Source organism: Cucurbita moschata, unplaced genomic scaffold, assembly GCF_002738365.1.
Source record: "Cucurbita moschata cultivar Rifu unplaced genomic scaffold, Cmos_1.0 Cmo_Scf00001, whole genome shotgun sequence".
NCBI classification, from domain to species: domain Eukaryota; kingdom Viridiplantae; phylum Streptophyta; class Magnoliopsida; order Cucurbitales; family Cucurbitaceae; genus Cucurbita; species Cucurbita moschata.
The window spans coordinates 7302977-7317726 of NW_019268517.1; the positions used below are offsets into that span (position 1 = coordinate 7302977).

Genomic DNA, 14750 nt, shown 5'->3' on the forward strand with positions numbered 1-14750 from the left:
AAAAAAAAAAAAAAAAAAAAAAAAAAAAAAAAAAAAAAAAAAAAAAAAAAAAAAAAAAAAAAGTACAGCATTTACCTTATATTCTGGTTGAAATAACACCGAGTTATTTTCCTTCGAGCTCTTATTCCAAAAAGATCGAGAATAAAAAAATTTAAATGTTTAGAAAATTTTGATCTTTCTCAGTAATTGCAAGTAAATATGCTGATAATTTTGAAGTTATGAAAATGAATTAATACCTTCAAAGGCATGGATAGATGGGACGGAACTTTAGCCAAGGGTCCATTTTTTGAATAGAGTTGAGATGTTAGGGAAAGCTAATATAAGAAGATTAAAAGAATCACATTAATTATAGAACTAATGATATAGAAATAGTAAAGAAGAAAAAAAAAACGAACTTAACCCAAAGCTACCTTGTTGAAAAGTTCTGTTGGTGGTTGTAGAATTCTCTTCTCACTATGGAATTTAAATTCCTGAATGCAGTAAGTATGTCAGCTTAGACACCTTAAGGAATAAGAAAGGAAAGAATGTACATTAATGAAATATGGGGGGGAAGGATTTACCATTGGTATTGTGGTTTCTTGCTTGCTATTTCTAAAAACACCTATTTCACCTTTACTTGAAAACATCTGCACCAAACATGCCATAAATAAGTCTAATTGCACAACATTATTATACAAAGTACCAATTAAGTAATTATCTACCTTCCTATTAAGAGGACATGCCTTGAAATTTTGCATGACATGATACTCATCATTCTTTTTATCATCAATGGCATTTGATCTATAAACAGATAAATGCCACTTATTAGTATTCTGACAAAAGAAGGTCGGTATTTGCACTTTAATGGGAGCAGTACAAGATTCTTTTCCACTTTAATACCTTCTAGACTCCATATTTCTGGTGACTGTAATGTCAGAATAATCATGATGAAAGGCTGAGGATGAAACAGCAGAAGTATTTTGCATGGCCCTCTCCAACGTCCTCAAATGAAATTCCTTAAGAGGCAGGGAAACAAACACAAAAGACAACATGAGGAATAGTATAAAGCTTTCCTTTAAAAACACTGGTTATAATGAATCCTCGTTGGACAAGATAGGGAAATGTCTCTCACTTGAAACTCAGGCAATTTGGGAGTGCTTTTCTTTGGAAGCGGAAGTGATGGAGCCTCTAATATCTGCGATATGAAAAAGAATGCATCGCCAATCAGCAAAAAGGACACGACAATCCACGACCAATTGTTATTGAATAGAAGTACCAACTTTTCTGTTTAGCGGATGGGCTCTAAACCTTCGAGTAGTTGTGACCTCGTTATCTTCTTCCATCTTACTTTTTAATCTGACATCAAAGCAAAAAGTAACTGTAACCCCTATGAAGGATGGGACCAAGATTTTTCTTACTACAGTAAATTAAAGTAGTATAAATTTCAAACCTTATTCTATGTGCCCTATGTGCTGTTTCAAGGTCAGGCTGCCTAGGAATTGTAATCTTCAGCTTGGCATTCGTAGTAGATTTATCAGCAACTCCATCCTGCCAATACATCAATATATTTATATTCTTGCATATAATTCACTAAGATTTCTTGTCCACATAATGATTAGAATCCAGACTCAGTTAAAATACCTCAAAATGACTTTATTATAGTGCGGGGAAAGAAAAAAACAAAGAGCAAACTTCTAAGATTGGAAAATACCAGCATATATGTCCATATAAGACTGAAGAACATATGCATTAGTATGGCCAACCTACCGAACTTACAGTACAAGATAGACACCAAAATTTGGAGATACGCACTGGAATTTCTTGCAAATTTGAAATCTATGCTACACTAGTATGGTTAACCCACGTAATGAACAACAAAAATAAAAAGAACAAACACACACCTTTTTAGGAAGCTTATGGACCAAACTAGTCTGCTGCTTTATTTCATTCACCTGTAATGCAAGGTTAAAATTAGAACTCATACTAAGTTAAGTGCATAGCAGAGTAGTTCAAAAGACTCCATAATCAGCTAAGTACTCAACTGCACACTAAGGCACAACTAGCCCTTTCAGGGTGAGATAAAAAATACATGCAAAGAGAACATGGACAAATTATCGGATAAAATCCCTATAAAAAAGAAGAGAGAAATAATAGATATATTATTGTTCATCAACAAATTATAAATTAAAGTGAAAAAAGGAAGAGTAGGAAAGAAAGACATTGAAGAAAAGCACTTATGCACAAAAAACGGGGAAAACCCCATAGTGATATCACTAAGACACACGATTTGCTCATTTGAGTGAAATTATCTCAATTGACTCCCGACAACACCCAAAGGTGCACAACGCCTAGAGCCAAACATGCCTTATAAAACAGTGATTCGACAATATCGAGTAAAAACATTGATGATAACCAAAAAACAAAAAGAAAGAAAGAATGAAAAAGGGTAGAAATGTAACACTTTCCAATGGACTTGAATATCAGAAAAATAATAAGAATGATGATTCAGAAACTGCACCATAAAAAAGACCTATAATTTATGGCGATTTAGAAATTATTAATAAGCTTTAGAGGAAGTTATCTGGACAAACTGACATAATCACAGATCATAGAGACAGGGATATATTGTACAACTTATGTACCTTGCGTGAGTGACCTTCATCCAGCTTTTGCTTCTTGATAGCTTGACTTTCGGTCCCAGAACTACAGACACTTGTCTCATTGTTTTTAACAAGTACTCTCTGCAACCTAAAATATACAGGATATTAATTCATTATTTGAAGAATTGATTGAACAGAATCATTACTGGCCTCCATATAAGCAAATAGGCCTTTTACGAAAATTATCCTCACTGGCTAAACTAAGAGGGCGTTGTGATAATTATGCACGCTAGAAGAATCCCAAAGAAGTTAATGTATTTTTCATGATAGTTTGTGCAACAAAAAGGTTTGTGAAATTTTACAAACGACAATATCAAATAAAAAGCAATTTTGGCTTATATACAAACAAGAAAACGAAATGAAGCAGCATCACTAGCACTCACTTGATATCAGTATGTTGAGTTTGTCTCGCTAAGTGGCTCACTGTTGGTTTCATCAGAGTGGTGCCCCTGGGTCTAGATGGCTTGACACAAGATGGGGCTTTCACTTTGGGTATGTTCAGGGATGGACGATTGTATGATTTAGATCCTGGAAAACAGAATTAAAGAGAAATAACAGATTAAAAAAGAAAAAAGGTTGTGAATTCAAATACCCATTTCATCCCATTCATTACTATTTGAGAAGTGATAAATTTTGACAGAAGCAAAATGCAGTTAATCAAATCCTTTAGTAACTCAATGTCAAAGAAGGATAAACTCTCCATCTTTTAACATCACCAGTTACTTCTTCAGAGACGGACTGACCACCTGATGTAAATTGAAGTTGTTGATTGTGAGTTTTTTGTAAGTTTCGATCCCGTGTGTTGGTGAAGAATCCTCTAGTTGCATCTTGGCAATCTACAAGATAATCTTGTAATTTGTCAATATCAGCCCCCGACCAGAACAGTGTATCAAAGCAGAGATGGATAGAAGTCAGAAGATTCTTCAACCAGAAATGTACCTCCGTCATTTTCACGTACAGAACCAATTTCCTGGTTGACATCATTATGCGAATCAATTGTGCTGTCCCGGCCTTCAGATTTTTTCGACGCATTTTCAATGGCGAAAAGATACTCTTCCCTCAAGAACAGTTTGGCTACAAACGCTGACAGAAAGAAAAGAAAATGAAAATTCAAAGGAACAAAATGAGCACAACGAAAGCGCCACACATTATTGCAAGAAAATCAAAAGTACCAGTTCCCTTGGCACACTCCCCGTGCCATACATTTCAAGAAAATCCCAAATCCCAGCCCCCTTCACACACTCCTCACTCGACGAAAAATCAAAGAAATAAACCCACAGCATAAACAACGAAAGCGGATCATCTTTAAGATTAGTACAACCAAGCAAAACAGAAATTTCAATAGCGTATTGATGCGTAAAATCCCTCTAAAAACGATCATCAAAGTCCCCAAAACCAATGACAAAACAAAAAAAAAACACACAAAACCTCGATATTACTCACGAGAAGGAGGGTAGCTTTCAGCAGACTGGAACCAAAGCTCAGCTTCACAAGCCTCAACAAAACTCTCCTCGCGAGTGAAATCAAAATACCTAGCCGCATCAAACTCATACTCAATATCGACTTCATAAGCATCAAAAACAACCGGCTCAACCTCCATTTCCTCATCCATTTCCTTCCTTCTTCAGAGCTCAGTTTCACCAACACTGAGAATGGAATGGCGATCGCCCTCTTGGTCGAAAAAGAAGGAGCAGCAATGGTTATTGTCGGAAAACTCGCCGAAAAAGCCCTAAGTCCAGAAATCGAAGAAGCGATTTGCAGCAGACTGAAGAAGACGGGGAGCGTGGTTTTGTCCGTTGCCTTGTTCACTGTAGCAAAATGTGTGAACTCGAATCAAATCAAATATTTATTAACCCAAAAAAAAAAAATTAAAAAAATAACTTTTAAATCCCTTTTTTTGAAAAATAACGGAAGGATGTCATTTTAGGTTTAAAATTCAACTTTTTCTAATATTTTAAATTAAAATAGAAAATAAGTTAAATTAAGTCGCCTATTTATAAAGCATAATCCGTTAATTATTGATATCTAATTTGATTTACAGAAGCTAAAACGATAAATAAGAGTAGACCCATCCTCACGATGTGAGAGTGGAGATTCAAATCTTCGTAACTCCACGTTTATTTTTCCGTCATAAAATAAATTAAAGCGGAAGCATTTAAAAACAAAAAATTAATGGGGTCGTCCCATAATTGATTCTCTCAACCCTACACGTCACTCTCGTAATACAATCTTGTGTGACCTAAAAATTATTTTGAAAAAAATGAGTATTAATAATATAAGTAGGGCACTCCTCCATGACGTTGCAACAACGATCATAAACTACAAGTAACCAGACAGCAAACCTATCTCGGGTTTTACTTTTATAGCCGAGTTAGGTCGCCAGGTAGGATTTTCTTTATAACGATTAATTTTTTAAATATTTAGAAATAATACTCATATTATTTACCTCAAAAAATAAAATTAAACTATGTTCGTGGGAGTTGGATCCAAAAAAAAAAAAGAATTAAAAAATAATTCATAAACCTAAAAAAATTAAAAATAAAAACACACAAAATTATTATTCCGATTACACCCCTGAACAATGTGAGAAATGGCGTGGAGACAGGTTGGAAATTCAAATGTCGGGAAGGGCCAAATGGTAATTTCGAATACGTTTCGCTTGAAAATGAGGGAACAGAAACGTGGGGGTTCGAGCTTTTCTTCTGTTTTCGGGCGGCGATATTCTTCTGTGTCGAAGACTGAAAATTTCGGCTGCTCTATTAGTTTACCCCTGAGAATTAGAATAATTTACAAGAATACCACCAACGGTTTTAGCCGTTTTAATAAGGGAGGAGGTTTATAGTGGGGCCCGCAAGGAAATTCAAATGGAATTCGATGCCAAAGGGTAGTTTCGGTAATGCAATGGCTTTTTTTTTTTTTTTTTTTTGTCAGTCTCTTTTATGCATGTGACACGTTATTTTTGAATAATAATTTTTGAAATTTTAATATAAAGAAATTAAAACTCTTTATTGTATTTATTATTATTATTATTATTACAACACCTTGTTTTGTTTTTTTTATATGATATGGTTTTTGTATTTATTTGAAAATAATTCAAATTTTTGCCAACAAAGTCTCTTTATTTTCTTTCAAACTTACAGCTTGTCCTTCTATATTTGTGAAATTATTTTTTTAAAATGTGTTTATGATATATTATGATAATTTTCTTAATTGGTTCAAATTTATTGTTAATTTTAATAAATATATTTATGATTTGCCTATATATTCTTATTTAATTTTATAATTTTTTACTATTATTTATTATCCAATGTCTCTAAAAAATAATTTTTAACTATTTAAAAGATAATTTTTTTAATTATAAAATATTAATTAAAAATTTGATAATGGTATAATAAGTCAAAATTGAGGTTGGTTCGAGTGAATCCAATCTAAATTTATGAAAATTTATGAATTCCTTTAAATTTAATCTAACTAAAATAAATTTATTTAAATTTAATCCAATTCAAATAAATTAATAACTCAACCTAAATCGAATCGTAGCTTTGGATTGGATTTATCCGCGGTTACACGTTAAAGTTTAATAACTAAATTATTAGTTTAATAATTTGCAAACAAAAATATAGATTCAAATTAAAAATATTTCAAATAAAAAACGTAGTAATCATGTTTACACCATCATGTTCATGACACGGAAAAAGTTTACTAAACCCGTTTTATAAAAAGTTTAAATTTAGCTTTTATATGCTCGAACGTTTTTCAATTTAATCTTTCATTTCTTATGAACGTTAAAATTTAGTGAATTTACTGAACGTTTGAGCAGAGGAAAGTTTCTAATCCATCTTCCAAATTTCTAAAAATTGAATTTAAAATTTTCTTCTCCTCTTGAATTAACATGCTATTTTTGTGATAAACACGATAGGTCTGGTCCAATCAAAGTCAACCAATTCATATAGCTTAAGTCTATAGACAATCCACAACGTTGAATTTTTACCAATTTTGATCGTGTGGTTGAGATTTGTTTGAAAAAAGATTCATATTTTGATGTGTTATAAATGATGATAGGTTGATTGATAGGGCCCAAATCACATAAATAACTCATGCTTTTCACTTGGCCTTTGACCTACTTCCTCTCTCTTTTATTTCCTTTCTTTTTTTTTTTTTTTTTTTAATTTCATTATTTTTTATTGAAACATAAAAGGTATATATTTAATCAATCGAAAATGGAACTTAAAAGTTCCACTTTGAAACGGGGTGAGGACGAAGTAAGTCAGAGAACTAGGTAAGGACAAGAATAAGGAATATAATTCCCGTCCCTAACCTTTTTTTATCTAAGGGAGAAATCTCTCTTCACTCGTTATTTCATTCCTCATTTAAACGGGAAATCTCTGTCTTGTTTGGAGTGGGTCTCTCCAATCCTTCTTTTACTCCCCATTTAAACGAGAAATTTCTGCTTTGTTTGGAGTGGTCCCCACGAGACTCCATCCATGCTGTTTAAGTGGACACCTTGAAAGTTGATGGGATATTTTTTAAAAAAAAACTATAACTTTGTAAATAGTATTTTAAGTTTAAATCGTTAATATTTGTATTATTTTTTTTATCGGACATAATAAAAATATCTAGACTATGAATATACAAAAATGTAAATGGGAGGAGTTGCAAAGAGTTACGAAAGATGATCCATCTAAATACAATAAATAAAGAATCTTATTGTTCGAAAAATTACAAACAAATCACGAACGAACGACCCGATCGATGATGATGTTAATCGTAACATCGAATGAAGAAAGAATACAAAAGAATCCACAAGAAAATTGGAAAAACTTCAGCTGTCCTCTCTCTGCTAAAATCCTGACTGCTACCATCATTTCTTAGATCTATTCCTATGATCCTAATCCGTTTCTTATCGACTCAAGAACTTGAACAACCTCGGCCATGCTCGGTCTCTTTGAAGGGATCTCAGATGTACAGATCAATCCCAACTTCATCACTTCAATGAGCTCGCTTTCAGCAATCCCGCGTAAGTTCCGATCGAAACAGTCAGAAGCCGAACCACTTTCCAACAACTCCCTTACATATTCACACAAAATCACTACCTGGTTTGCTCTAGGACTCTCAACTGGCTTCCTCCCTGTTACCAACTCCAGTAGAATCACTCCGAAACTATAGACATCGCATTTTTCGCTAACTCTCAAACTTTGTGCCAACTCCGGTGCAACGTAGCCTACAGCGGTATGGTATTTGGTTAAGATGTAATTGTCCATAACAGGAAGCAACTTCTCCAACCCGTAATCGGATAACTTGGCTTCGTAGTTTTCGTCTAACAGAATGTTTGTTGATTTTATGTTGAGGTGAAGAATTGGAGGCTTACAATCATGGTGAAGATAAGCAAGAGCTCTAGCTGTTCCAAGTGCAATTTGATATCTCCTAGACCAATGTAACTCTGTATTGCCAATGCCTGTGCTGGTGCCTGGATAACTCAGACCGTGTAAATTGTCGTAAAGATTGCCATTTACAACGAATTCCGATAGAATCAACTGCATTGACGAAGACCAATAGTATCCCTGAAAGGCGACTAAGTTCGGGTGTTTAATGTTTCCCAAACGTCCAATTTCTGTCTCGAACTCGTCTTGGGTTCTGATCCTCCCAAGAGTCTCCAGCTTCTTTACAGCGATGGAGATTCCGACGTCGAAACTTGTCTTGTAGACAGTGCCGATAGAGCCACCCCCTATAAGACATTCCTTGTCGAGCAGCGCTTTGGTGCCAGCCTCCCAGTCTTCGTACTTTGATGGCAAAGATTTGCTAAAAAGAACCAGCTTCCCAATTATGATACCTGAATCGGTTGAACCGAGTGGCGTGCTCTCAATGATTTCCGTGCTCCTTGCCTTCCTTGTCCGAGCCATTAGGTTCAAAATCGAGATCACGCAAACCCCGACCAGGATCACAACTGCTGCTACAATTGCAATGATTGCAGATAGACTAAGAACTTTAGGCTTCTTCGATATGGAAGTCGTGCCAGTGGCGTTATTAGCAGAGCAAGGATCCAAGGGAGCACCACAAAGAAAAGGATTGTTTAAGAATGCAGATGGCCCGAAATCTTGGATCGTCTTGGCGGGAGGTATAATGCCTGAAAGGTTATTGGACGAGACATTGAAATGGTGCAGCAATGTGAGATTTTCAAGAGTAGGAGGTATCGAACCAGACAGTAGATTTCGAGATAGATCCAGAAACTGTAGTTTCGAGAGGCTCCCGAGCGTCGACGGAATGAGTCCGTTCAGATGGTTATCACGAAGATCAAGAATTTCAAGGTATGTCATGTTATAAACAGATTGAGGAATTCCCCCTTCCAATTCATTACCAGAAATATCCCTGCAGCAAAAGAAACGACATTCAAGGTACAAGTCGAGTCGAATTTACACATGGGATGAATTGAAAATAATGTCGTTTAAGGTTTTTTTTTTTTATTGAACTTACAGCTCAAGAAGAAACCTGCAACTGGTTATATCAGCAGGTATCTCACCAACAAGTTTAAGACCGTGCAAATTCAAAACCTGAAGCAGCTCGATGTTCCCGAAAATGGCTGGAACTGTCCCGGTGATCGAGTTATAACCCAACCGAACAACCAAAAGCTTGTTCAAAGCTGCAAGTTCAGCAGGGATCCTCCCAACCAGCTTGTTAGATTCCAAATCCAAGATTTTAAGGCTCCTACACTTTGTAATGCTCAATGGGATCTCCCCATCTAATTCATTCCATGAAACATCAAGAACTTCCAGATTATCACTACAACCTACAACCTCTGCAATTCCCCCACTAAACATGTTATATGAGACATTAAAATAAGTGATGTTTTTGAATCCGAGAACCTCGATCGGTGGCGACCCAGTGAACGAATTGCTACTAAGATCCAGAAGTTTCAAGCTCTGGCAAGCAGAGAACTGCCCTTGAACACTCCCAGTAAGTGAATTGCTTCTCACAGAAACATATTCTAATCTTTGAATGTTACAAAGTCGCAAAGGAATACTCCCACTAAGATCATTGTTTGAGAAATCAAAGCCTTCAAGGTTCAAACAGTTCATAATTGTTGAAGGAATCATACCTGAAAATCTGTTATGAGAAAACGAAACAAATCTAGTTTTGAGACAATTCTTGAACACAGCTGAAGGAATCTTCCCTGTAAAGCCATTTCTAGACAAATCTAGAAACCGAATGTTTGGCAAATTGCCAATGAACTCCGGGACCGAACCCGACAAAGCATTCGAGCTCAAGTTCAGCTTCCACAGAGTAACAATGTTGCCATATTCAATTGGAATATTGCCAGTGAATCTATTTCCATACAATGTCAAAGTCCTCAAGAACTTCAATCCGGACAAGGCAGGCGATAAAGTTCCAGCCAAGCTGGAGTTCCATAGCACAATCTTCTCCACAAAACCATCGGGATTACACAACACGCCGCTGAAGTTTAGGCAATGATCCTCGCCGGCGACCCAAGTTTTCAAGAAATCAAACGGATCCTCTGTAACAGCATCTTTGAATTGAAGCAAAATGTCCTTCTCAGTGATGGCGGAACAAATTCCGACGAGAAATGTAATCAAGAACAGAAGAGCATGAGAAGAAAAACAAAGCCGAGGAACCCTTCTCATGCTCAAGGAGATTTAGAACAATTTCTGGGCCAATCTATCTATCCATATGGCATTTTAGGAATCCGATTTAGATCGATTTACGATCTGGGTTTTGAAGATAATAAAAAACATCCCCAACATTTCTCCTAAAACCCGTACAGAAATTGCACAAAACCCTGAAGAGATTAACAAAAACACTCAGAAACCGCATAAACAGATCAAGAACAAGAAATGCAAGAAGAACCCAGAGTTCCAATCTACTTTAATCAGATTCTGATCCTACTACACTGCCAGATTCCATCAGAAAATTGTTGAAATGAAGATCCAGAAACAGAGAGAACAAGAAGAATAAAAGGGAACAGTAAAATGAAAGAAAACTTGATTTCACAGCCTTGGAATCAAAGAAAGAGACTAAAAAATCAATGAATGAAGTGAATGGAAGAACCTGTAAAGAAGAGAATTGAAGAAGGGTTGGTTGAGCATCCAATCGGAGTGGCTGAAGCACGTGCAGGAGAGAGCAATGGCGAAAACTCTCTGGCTGTCTCTCTCTCTCTCTTGTTGTTTGATTTAGTTGAGATTAGATTGAAATGGGGAATTAAGAAATGAAACCCAGAGTGTGAATGTAGGGCCTTGGCTTTAGAAGGCAACATTTATTCCTTCTCACCAACCAAACCACCAAAACCAGGGTCGCCATTAACGCGGCTGAGAAGGAAAATGAAGGAAAAATCAATGGAAGCAAATGATTTGTCTGTACTCTCTCGATCGCTAGAGAGAGAGAGGAAAAGGGGAAAAGGGAAAAGGGAATTATATGCCATTTTGCTTACAAATTAGAATCAGTTTTTGGGAGACCAACCCAAATTTGGTTGCCTTCTTTATTGTGTACACTTAATCAACTTCAGTGGACCGAGTCCAACCCCTTAGACCTTTCACACTCTTTTTTCTTTTTTTTTTTACCTAAATTTTTTAATTTTGTCATTACAATTCTAAGTTAAGTCTTTTTAAAATTATGATGCGTTTGTAACCATATTACTTATAAATGGTTTTAAATTGAAAAAAAAAACTTTAAATTCTATTATTAAAATAAAAAATCTAAAAAATGGTCGAAATATGTCAACCTACCCGAAAGAAACTATAATAATAATAATAATAATAATAAATTTATAATAGGTAGTTCTTTTGTCACATTGATGGGCCGTTTTATGAAATAAATTATTTTGTAATTATAATAAATTATGAAATGATTAAAATTTTATTTAATGTCTCTCCTTTGAAAAAAAAATATCCAATAATTTTTTTAATATAATAAAACTAAAAAAACTTAAATAGATTTAGGTTAATTTAAATGATATGCGAGGAGGGATAGTGTCCCAGTATCAGAGGGGTGTCCCATTCGGCGCGTGTCGTTCAGAGGTGCGTTGATCAGGTAACTCTTTTTTTTTATTTTAATAGGTATTTATTTATTTTTGTGAAATACAAGTCAAATAAATAAATAAATAAAGGGACAGGACAGACAATTGCTTACGACTTTGTTCCGTTCATTTGTTTTTCTTTTTTGTTTTTCTAAAGATTCATTAATGTGTGCTTTGACTGGTTCACTACATTGGACAAGCCCATGGGCCTTTGACCTTTGGGCTTTGGCCCATTTTTGTTATTATTCCTTTGACTTTGGGCTTTGGCCCATTCTTGTTATTATTAACTTAATTAGATATATTTTAAAATTTTCAATTTATGGTTAATATGCCTCCTAAGCTTTTAAAATATCTAACCATAAAATTGAGAATAAAACATACAAAGAACAATCTATTTCTAATTTTAATAATTATATCGAGAACAATAGAGGAAATAAAATAATGTACAATAGAAAATGGCAGGTGCTCGATAGCAATCTGATCCACATTAACGACAAACATGGAACGATTAAAAAAATGAAATTGCAAATATGACACAAAATATTAATTTATAGCTTTAGAACTTATTCCCGATAATTTTATACTTCCAATTGTAATCTATCGGTTCGTGTCACCCATACCCATACACATAATCTATGCTAATCTTCCATGCATTAAGATTGTTACAATTGTTGTACTCTCGTGAAGAGGTTAATAGGTCGCACTTCATAGCATATACAAAACCAATACGATCATTGTTGCACCTCATCAAATAGCAATTGTATTATATAGAATCGTTCTTTATGTTACAATTAAAATTGTCTTCTAATTCCAACTTGTTTTAAGTTAGAATTCAGAGACGTATATCATATCATCTGATAGTTGATAGCCATTGGGACACTGTTCATCAATGGCTACCGTCTCCATATGAGTTCTCTCACCTTGAAGATAAAGAGCTACATTGAACTATGCTCAAGTTGATGCTAAAAGAAACTTATCTTAAAACGAACGGTCTACGATTCAGTATTGAAGAATTGTACAACATTGAGGAACTCAGCAGCAGTATTGAAGAATTGTACAACATTGAGGAACTCAGCAGCAGAAGAATGAACATATTATATACCATCATCAGCAAACAACACTAAGATTTCATATACAGCCCCCCAGCATTTGCCGAAATCCAATCCAATACTTCATTACAATTGAGATTTGAAAGCAGACAAAGTGATAAAACACAACATACTTGTTTCATTCCGTTTGATGCTTTTGGTGTGAGTTTTGTCGTTGATTTATGATGTTTAGTGTCGGATATTTGCACTGTTCTTTGTTTCTGTGAAACCGGACATGGATATGAAGCTGTTCCATCGATGTCACCATTGCCCAGTGGCTCTATGCACTTGAATAAGCTACTTCACTACTGCAATAATTGCTCATCTTCTGTCTGCAATTCCTTCAGTTTCCTTTTTGCATATACAGTGAAGTAAACTGTTGTAGCTGCAGTAACGCAGAACCCAACAACGGTAAACACAATCTGAGGGGCCGACAGGAACTGCTGAGATTGTGAAGCATCTGCCAATGTCTTGATTAAAATGCCACTGCAGTAGAAAGCTCAGCTAAATAAGTTTTTGAAGTATAAATAACTGTCTCAAATATGAAATGGCATGCGAGATCCCACGTTGGTTAGAGAGGAGAACGAAACATTCTTTATAAAGATGTGGAAACTTCTCCCTAGCAAACACGTTTTAAAAACTTTGAGAAAAAGCCCGAAAGGGAAAGCCCAAAGAGGACAATATCTGCTAGCGGTGGGCTTGAGCCATTACAAATGGTATTAGAGCCAGACACCAGACGGTGTGCCAGCAAGGACGCTAGGCCTCGAAGGGGGGTGGAGTGCGAGATCCCACATCAGTTGGAGAGAGAAATGAAATTTTCTTTATAAGGGTATGAAAACCTCTCCCTAACCGAAGCATTTTAAAAACCTCGAGGGGAAGCCCAAAAGGGAAAGCCCAAAAAGGACAATATCGGCTAGCGGTGGATTTGGGCCGTAACAGGTGAAAAGGTTCCTAAGCTAACTAATGAAAAGGTCTTATTGATGTGATTTCTTGCAGCAGTGATTCCCACATGTTTAAAAGCCAGAGACATTCTAAATGTAAATTTACAATCAAGCATTCAAGAAGCATGGAAATCACCATGTGAAAGTATGAGTAATGTTCGAGGTAGGGTAGAGTTCGGTATACGTACGTGTATATTGTAACAAATATTTCTGGCACCATTCCGACCAGCGACCCCAAGATGTAAGGACCGAATCTGACGTTGGTTGCTACAGCACAATAATTATATAAAATATAAGGAAACGGAGAAATCCGAATAAGCGCTACTGCCCGAAACTGATGAACGCAGTCTCCTTCGCCTGCTAATCTTAAAACAGAAGCTCTCTTAGGATATTTTTCTAACCATCCCTGTGAAAAGGGGAAACAAAGTTGAAGTATCAAGGGATAGAAACTATGATGAACATTTAACAAATAGGATAGAAAGTTAGAACAAGTACTAACTTGAATTTTATGATAGAATAAGGAGCCAATGAAATATGGAAGTGATACACCAATAGTTATTGCTGATATAATTAGCAGGAACCCAAAGCCATAACCAAAAGTCATCCCTGCCAGCCACATAGATGGTGAAGATGGTAAAAGTAATGAAGGGAACAGTGCTACCGAGGCGAAAACGAAAACTGCCAGCACCGGAGGACTAAACGTTTCAGCTTCCCAGTTTATAACCGGTATTATTTCCTGTAGCAAACGAAATACCCGTCAGGCTAAAATGAAACGTTGTACACGTCAGTTGAATTTTTGTATAAGCTAAAACGAATGCACGTGTCTTTACGTGTATATATACAATAGCGAATGCTTGGACCGTCTTGTGTGCACCTTAACTAATATGCCTATCACTACTACATTTGGTTGTCCTCTTTGGGCTTTCCCTTCCAAGCTTCCCCTCAAGGTTTTAAAACGCGTACGTTAGGAAGAGGTTTCCACACTCTTATAAAGAATGTTTTGTTCCCCTCTACCACCGATGTGAGATCTCACAATCCACCCCCCCCCCCCCCCCCC

General features: G+C 35.8%; 3 protein-coding genes across 6 annotated transcripts in view; all 3 read right to left on the reverse strand.

Annotated features, from left to right (window-relative positions):
• The window catches only part of LOC111454449 (protein TPX2-like), a 5903-nt gene extending 1457 nt beyond the window's left edge, over window positions 1-4446 (reverse strand). The window contains exons 1-15 of one of the 4 annotated variants that reach the window (XM_023095946.1): window positions 4083-4446; window positions 3579-3722; window positions 3386-3475; window positions 3023-3167; window positions 2622-2727; window positions 1881-1931; window positions 1430-1527; window positions 1260-1335; window positions 1112-1174; window positions 880-995; window positions 702-780; window positions 561-626; window positions 411-470; window positions 237-314; window positions 76-120 (exon numbers count right to left, since the gene is read on the reverse strand). In XM_023095946.1, coding sequence (XP_022951714.1) covers window positions 76-120; window positions 237-314; window positions 411-470; window positions 561-626; window positions 702-780; window positions 880-995; window positions 1112-1174; window positions 1260-1335; window positions 1430-1527; window positions 1881-1931; window positions 2622-2727; window positions 3023-3167; window positions 3386-3475; window positions 3579-3722; window positions 4083-4251 — 1386 coding nt within the window. In that variant the 5' untranslated portion in view covers window positions 4252-4446. Of the gene's footprint in view, window positions 1-75; window positions 121-236; window positions 315-410; window positions 502-560; window positions 627-701; window positions 781-879; window positions 996-1111; window positions 1175-1259; window positions 1336-1429; window positions 1528-1880; window positions 1932-2621; window positions 2728-3022; window positions 3168-3385; window positions 3488-3578; window positions 3723-4082 lie in introns of those variants that run through there. The other 3 variants (XM_023095936.1, XM_023095953.1, XR_002712428.1) reach the window with 3 other exon arrangements.
• Window positions 4447-7306: 2860 nt separating this feature from the next.
• LOC111450346 (probable LRR receptor-like serine/threonine-protein kinase At1g12460) lies at window positions 7307-11069 on the reverse strand. The gene is made up of 3 exons (XM_023090423.1): window positions 10701-11069; window positions 9111-10431; window positions 7307-9005 (listed from the first exon to the last, which is right to left on the reverse strand). Exons 2-3 carry the CDS (start codon window positions 10274-10276, stop codon window positions 7520-7522), a joined length of 2652 nt encoding a protein of 883 aa, XP_022946191.1. The 5' UTR covers window positions 10277-10431; window positions 10701-11069; the 3' UTR covers window positions 7307-7519.
• Window positions 11070-12735: 1666 nt separating this feature from the next.
• Window positions 12736-14750, reverse strand: part of LOC111452397 (transmembrane protein 64-like) — a 4335-nt gene continuing 2320 nt past the window's right edge. Inside the window, exons 2-4 of the mRNA XM_023093101.1 lie at window positions 14193-14429; window positions 13882-14099; window positions 12736-13238 (exon numbers count right to left, since the gene is read on the reverse strand). Of these exons, the coding sequence (XP_022948869.1) occupies window positions 13058-13238; window positions 13882-14099; window positions 14193-14429 (636 nt within the window). The 3' untranslated portion in view covers window positions 12736-13057. The remainder of the gene's footprint in view (window positions 13239-13881; window positions 14100-14192; window positions 14430-14750) is intronic.

Coding starts and splice junctions, on each gene's coding strand:
- LOC111450346 (XM_023090423.1), bottom strand. CDS start 10,276: ATGAGAAGGGTTCCTCGGCTTTGTTTTTCTTCTCATGCTCTTCTGTTC. Junction 9,006..9,110: donor TGCAGGTTTCTTCTTGAGCT/GTAAGTTCAATA, acceptor CTTTTGCTGCAG/GGATATTTCTGGTAATGAAT.